The following is a 7,485-nucleotide window of genomic DNA, read 5'->3' on the forward strand; positions in this document are numbered from 1 at the left end:
TGTGATGACATAAATATGTACGTATTTATTAAATAATTTTCATCATTCACAGAGGAATGAATAAAAACATAAATTGAGAAATATATTTGAAATAATAAATTTGATTAAGAAATATAAATAAAAGGAACATATCTAATTGAAAGTTTCATATTAGTTCTGAAAAAGGGATGGAAAGAGAACGAATTTTACGTACGAAACGAAGAAGAAAGGAATAAAAGTAACTGCTTGGTCAAATTCAAACCGATTTTTTTAAATAAACCATTTTTATAAAATAAATCGATTTTTTTTAAACCATATAATAACATATGTCAACTATCCAGAAGCAACTTAGTCGACTGTAGGTGAGTTTATGCCTTTATTTATATTATCATTTTTCAAAAGAAAAAAAAGCAATAGATTCTCCCTTTCCACTTTTATTTGAAGCAGAAAAAGTCTCTGAGAGGAGAACGGCGTCGTATCCAGAAAGTTCTAAAAGGGTGGTGGCAGTAGCACCAAGAGCCGCCGCAATCAGCTTTGTGGAGTACAGCAGAGTCAGAGTGTGACAAGAGAACAAGAAGAATGCCGACGGAGCTGGAAGAACTCGTCTCCTTCCTATCTTCTCCATCGCCGCAAGTAAAATCCCTAGCTTCATTCTTTCCAAAGTCGTTTATGCTCATTTTTATGTCGTATAATCAAATAATCCTCCGTCGTCGTTTCGCTGCGCTTCTTAGTTAACAAAGGCCGCCGTCGACATAGTTCGGGGACTAACCGGTTCTGATGAAGGGATGCACTCACTCGCAAGATACGCAAACACCGTCTTGCCTTCCCTGTCACGACTCCTAAACGCTCCCAAGGTCTCTGATACAAGCATGTCATTTTTGCTTTTTTCTTTTTGTGCAAACGGCAATAGTTGCGTTCACTCGAGTTGAGGTTTTGATGCGGTTACCCGGTGTTTGTGTGTGTCGTTTTCAGGAGGTTTCGGAACCCGCGGCTGAAGCTCTGGTGAATCTATCGCAAGATTCGAATCTTGCGGCGGACATGGTGCGGAGTGGAATGGTCAAAACTGCTATGGAGGTTTTGTACAAGCCAGAATCGAGTATCACTCGTTTGCTTGTGATGCTTTTGGTGAATCTTACTCAACTTGATGCTGGTTCTGCTTCCTTGCTTCAGGTATTGTTATTTTTTGAGAGAAAGAATTTGATTGCAAAATTTTATTGAATGCAGGATAAGTTAATCTAAAACGAGCATATCTGTCATTGTGTCTGCACCAAGCATATGTTCCGATCATTCTCATTTGTAACTTCTAAGGGTGACTTGAATCCGGTTAACTTAGAAAAATACCGGTTAATTGAAATTTGAGAGGAGCAAAATTGAGGATAGTGTTATATTACATGTAAGTATGTATGGAGAAATTGAGTATTATATGATTGCAAAAGCAGAGGTGTTCTAGTTTGACGACATTAACAAATTTACAGAGTGTAGATGTGATGTTATTTGTTATATATGTTGGGGAAAGAGAAACTGCATTTTCTTTTCCTCTTGCTTGTTTTGTGGACTCGTGAATTGATTATTCTCCCCTGGTTTGTCAGATTGAAGATGACAGGGTACATGGCTTGTATGTTATGAAGCTAGTGAGATCATTTTGTAGATCGACACATGAAAATCATGGTGCGTCCTTCTGGTTATTGCACGTTCTACCTATAAAACTTTTGAGGCAATATTAATTAATGCAATGACTTGATCAGGCAATTGTTCTAGAAGTATTTCTTTGTGGATTTTCTTTTGATATAAATAAATAATAATGAATCAATAGAAACATATAATTGGCTGTTCAACAGTTTGACAGTACTAGAAAACTTGGCCTTTTTATTTTTGGAGATTTTTATGCCTTTCATATGATCCTTTTGAACATTCACCAAGTATCATATTCATTGAGTGAAAGTTTCCCTCAACATTTGCCAGACGATCCTTTTGAACATGTTGCTTCAATACTTGTCAACATCTCAAAGCAGCAGGCAGGAAGGCAGCTTCTCCTTGACCCAAAACGGGGACTCTTGAAGCAGATAATCAGACAATTTGATTCAAACAGCTCATTGAGAAAGAAAGGGGTATGGATAATAATGGCACCATGAATGTTTTCTGTTTCCTTGCCTTAGGCGATGTTAGCATTGTGTCTTTTTAATTCTATTGTGGGTAATGACATGTTATATGATATGCCAAAAATTTCAATATAAGTTTTGAACATGGACCTGCCATAATTAACAACGTTTTGTGTCCTTAAGACAGTATTCTTTAGACTGAGTATATTATGTGTAAAGGATCCTTGTTTTGTTTGTGTTGAATTTGCTTATTGGACTTGTGAGTTAAGGTTTCCAGGTAAAGAAGCATCTTTTTGGCCTTTACTTTTAAATTTATATTAAAAAAAATATAGAAGCCAAGATGAGCAGCACTTTTCTAGTCAAGTTTAGAGCTGTAGCTTTGCTCAGTCAGTAACACATTTGGTACAACGTTTGATTTCTTGTAGGTCTCTGGAACAATCCGCAATTGTTGCTTTGAAGCTGAGAATCAACTACAAAATTTGCTTCTGGTATCGGAGTTTCTTTGGCCAGCATTACTTCTTCCAGTAGCTGGCAACAAGGTTACATGCTTTCTACCTTTTATGTTGTCAAAGTATTATTCCTCTGCTTATTTAGGAGTAGCACTCCTTCCACCTTCTCCAAAATTGTTTTAACTGCAAAATGCTATGAACTAAGCTATTTCCTTTCTCGATATGGCAGTAATTTGAATTCTCATGTATATCTGTAGTTCACTGTACAGCATGAGTAGCAAGTCTGTTGTCTGACCTCGTTGTGATTTGTGAATGGCATAAGTGTGCTGAATGTTAAAATGTATTGTTAATTTTTTTTTTATCTTGGGACTTATAGCAATCAGATTATGCACCATCATTTATTAGAACCCATTTTTTTCATGACTCTTGCATTGATAAAGTAATTTTTATGTAGATCTACAATGAGGAAGATCGATCAAAAATGCCACTTGAACTTGGCACTGCTCTCTCGATTGAACGTGAGCCAGTTACTGATCCGGAAATTCGTACTCAAGCTTTGGAAGCTATATACTTGATCTCATTGCAGGTATATATATATATATATATATATATATATATATATATGGAAAATTTTCTTCCATTTTTTCTCCATATGTTCTATGTTTGTTTCCATTTTCGAAGTCTATCCAAGAAAATTATTGTCATCCAAACAGTGAAACTTTGTCTGTGGGGAAGTTGGCAGAAAAGAGTACCTTCATCATTGTTTGCTAATATCAAGCAGCAATGTGAAAAATAAACAATTTTTTTTAATTATATATATATATATATATAAACGAACTACTTTTAGTTACTATAAGAATTATCATGGGTTGGGATGGGATGGGTGTTTTAGATGTTACCTTTTCTTAGAGAAATGAATACTATTGTTTGGCTTGAGTATAACCTAACACCTAGTTTCTGTAATGATTTAGTTACACATTGATTCCCAAACACGGTTGTTAGAATAGTATGATTCGCCATTCTAGATATATTGCTTTCCTAGACATGTCGGAATTATGTTGTCATTGTTTTGCAGGATGCAGGCCGAAGAGCCTTTTGGTCTGTTAATGGACCTAGAATAGTACAAGTAGGTTATGAAGACGAGGAAGATCCGAAAGTGATGGAAGCATATGAGCAACTGGGTTCCTTGGTAAAACACCATATTCATCCTTATTGTCTTCTTGAACCTCCACTCCATCTTCTACTATAAGTTTTTAACTTCAATTTCAATTGTCAGAATATCTTAATGTTTGTTTCTGTTTATTGTTCAGTTGATTCACAGCAGTGGAGAAGAAACATCTGGTGAGACCACAAAGTAGTTTCTCCACATACAATTATTTATTCAGTTAACACCAGAACTTCTCCGTGAGAAACATGCACTAGTTATCAAGGTCATGCCAAGTCAGAATTTATCATTTCATTGTTACAATTACCTCTCCCAAAAATGTAAAATCATCTGATTTATATTTACTGATTGAAATAAAAAAATAGAGAAACCCCCGCCGAGAGAAAAAAAGGGGGGGGGGGTTATATTTATTTGTTTGTGCTTCAAAGATGAGAAATTTTTTGGTAGTTCAGAATTTTAGTCTAGCCACTCTAGACTTCATGTTAGTATATATTTATACTAGGTGAGTTCGACGGTTCTTTATAAACTTGATTTATAGATTAAGTTGACTTATTTCCAAGAGATAAAAGTTCATTTTAAAAATGGGGTTTATTTTGATATAAAAATTTATCATCTAGTCATATAAGTGTTTTTTTTCTCCCTTGTGTGACCTAGTTAAATTTTGTTTACACTGATAAATTTATTAAAGTTGAATCTTTGAGATAATAATAAGCTTGACCGTGAACGAAATTTACATTCATATTGTCCAAGTTAATATAAATATAAATATGACGAGGAATATAAAATGTTTTATAATGGACAATCAATTTAACCCAACTTTTCTATTAACATTTTACAGCATATAATAATATTATGGTGATTGATATAATAGTTTTCTAAAGGAACATTACAATCCAGAACTGCATCAACATAACTGTTTAAGACTATTAGGAACGAGTAGAATGTATTAGGTTGTAGATTTAAATTTCATCATCTTATGTCAAAATATAAAAAACAAAAATAATAAAAATGTTAAAAGGACATATAATTATGATTTTTTATTTAAATTAATTAAATATTTTATTTACGGGAATATACAGTATTAATTGTTATGTATAACGTATTACATTTCGGATACTGAATTTTTGTGCTAATTAAAGCCAGATCTCGAATAATGTGCATTTTTTTAACAAATTTTGAGGGCACCTGAGATATAATAAAAAGCAACTCAGGTGGTGTGCATCCGGGATGTGGGTGAAGAGTTCCTCTACCTCAGCACTCGAGATCAGCACAATTGCACCTATATATAGGGTGCAACAGAGATGTCTTTTGACATTTGAAAATTTTTTGGAAAGTTTGAGAGGATAGTTCACCACCACCATCTACATCATGAACTGTAACATACTACTCTACCACATATTGTGGTATTAGTCTAGCATACATCTCGAACATTATCCTCATATGGTTATCAATTTCGACTCAAAATGTCCTATTTCAAAACCCTGCTGATAAAAAAAATTTTCTTTATCACCTCCATTCGACAACACTCATAAAAATCTATAGCTGATCCTCCCAATTTCCTTGGAACTCACTGTCCAATATTGTTTAAGGTGATATTCTTCATAGCATACAGAGAATCAATATGACAAGTGCATAATATTACAGAAGAATTACACTCAAATATCACTCTCTATTTATTATTTTTTATGATTCCATTTGGATAAACAACCACAAAAGAATTCGTTACTATTTATATCTATGAACTAAAGAAGAAAAGAGAATGGTGTTATGAATGAATTGTGATTAGTTTTGCATGTTTCAAATTCTTTATATCAGTATATTTTCTTTTTACATAACTATCTAAGATGCAGAATACAATGTTTAGTTTTATATAAATTTTAGATGCCCTAGATTAAGGAAGTATTTTTTCTGATCTCGTGTGCACAACATTCTAAATAAGTATAATTAAAATAAATATTATTTATCCTAAGTGCATTTAAAATATTTTTTTTGAAAAAAAAATGTTACACATTTTAAATTCACAATACTCAAATTCTGAGAATAATTTTTTTTAGCTATTTTACATTAATATAAAGAGGATAACTTAGTCTTTTTGTTTAATTAGTATAGTATATAGAAAGACGAAATTCTTTAATGTTGGTGGAAAATATATTTTTTTTTAATTACAATTAAAACGGAACACGTAATATATTTTAGTTATTCGATTAAAAATAATTTTTTAATTATATTTTAGTTATTCATTTATCACGGGTGATTAAATAAAAAATTCGTAATTAAGTTTAAGTCATTTATCTATTTGTGTGGTATATTGTAGTGTGAAATTACTTTTAATTTGTGTTGTACAATGATATTATGGTTTAATTTAAGCTTTTATTTTAGAATTGTGTTATGATTTTATCTCATCATTTTTCATAGATATTAAGTTAATGTATTTTTATTTATTATTATTGAAGCAGATGTAATATAAAATTTGTAAAAAGAAAAAAAAATTTCATTCAATTTATTTTATGATAGTCTTCTATTCTTCTATTTCTTTTTATTTTTTATTCATTTTATTTTCTTTTTAAATATCATATAATTTATTATAATTTATACCAATTAATTAATTATAATTTATTATATCAGTTAGTTTAATTCATTAATTTATAATATACATGATAAAATAGATCATTTGTTACTTATACGTTTATTTTTTTAAAATCTAAATCTGAATAATTATATTTTTATTTTTTGTTATGAATAAAATATTATTAATAATGAATAATAATTAACCACTCATACTTTTCAAAGTGTTTGGATGATTTTTATATTTATTAATATTAATTATTGATTATTTTTTCATAAATAAATTATATTATAATTTGATGTTATTTCATAATTGATTAATGTTCATGAAACTATGTTACTCTAAATTTTATATTTTATAAATATTTTATTTAAATATAATTTTTTACCATAAAAATGTATTATTTTTAATAATATCATAATTTTATTTTTTTAATTATTCTAATTGAATATTTTATCAAATACTAATTAAAGTCATTCTTCCATTAATACTGAAATAAAGTTACAAAAGGGTCCATAGGGTAGAATAAGTAAAATAATGTGATACCCACGTTGCAATATCCAAATGAAATAACTTAAGATTTAAAATTTTTATCTTTCTCTTTCTCGCCGTTTATTATATTATCTATTCTATCTATTCTATTATATAAAAATTGAATTTTTACCTTTAATGATAGAATCAACGTAGCATGCTTCTGCTTTATTTTGTTTAACTCATTAAAGTCAATTCATTACGATGAATTAATTATATCAACTAATTGATTTGAATAGATATTTAAGTATCACACAATTTAAAATTATGTATTTTAATTATTTGATTTAATTTTTATTATATATAAATTTAAAGAATAAATTAAAATAAGATAATTTATTACTTATTTAAATTGAATACAACAAATAAAAATTAATTTAGTTAAAAATTTAATATTTTCTAATCTTCTATACATAAAAATGACAAAAACAAAATTATAAAAATAATCTTTTTATCACTTTTGCTATTTTAATTTTATTTTCTTTGCTTTTTTTTATGTATAATTTTATTTTATATTAATTTTGTTTATTTAATAATAAAATATACTCATATTAATTCTATCATATAATAGAAGTTTAACCCAAATTCAAAATGCTAAAACAAAAAAAGAAAACAGTGGATATATGATTAGAGAAAAATGTATAATAATGACAAAATATACTAAAACTTGGATTTTTTCTCCAACTAATAAAAGTG

At 29.4% G+C, this 7,485-nt stretch overlaps 1 protein-coding gene across 1 annotated transcript; it reads left to right on the forward strand.

The window, feature by feature from the left end:
- The first annotated feature begins 385 nt into the window (after nucleotides 1-385).
- On the forward strand, nucleotides 386-4,102 carry LOC112791928 (uncharacterized). The gene is made up of 9 exons (XM_025834971.3): nucleotides 386-612; nucleotides 711-833; nucleotides 952-1,149; nucleotides 1,569-1,647; nucleotides 1,942-2,087; nucleotides 2,504-2,617; nucleotides 2,982-3,113; nucleotides 3,603-3,716; nucleotides 3,838-4,102. The coding sequence occupies exons 1-9, from the start codon at nucleotides 559-561 to the stop codon at nucleotides 3,883-3,885; spliced, it is 1,008 nt and encodes a 335-aa protein (XP_025690756.1). The 5' UTR covers nucleotides 386-558; the 3' UTR covers nucleotides 3,886-4,102.
- Nucleotides 4,103-7,485: the final 3,383 nt, after the last annotated feature.

Source organism: Arachis hypogaea, chromosome 13 (assembly GCF_003086295.3).
Source record: "Arachis hypogaea cultivar Tifrunner chromosome 13, arahy.Tifrunner.gnm2.J5K5, whole genome shotgun sequence".
Classification (NCBI taxonomy): Eukaryota; Viridiplantae; Streptophyta; class Magnoliopsida; order Fabales; family Fabaceae; genus Arachis; species Arachis hypogaea.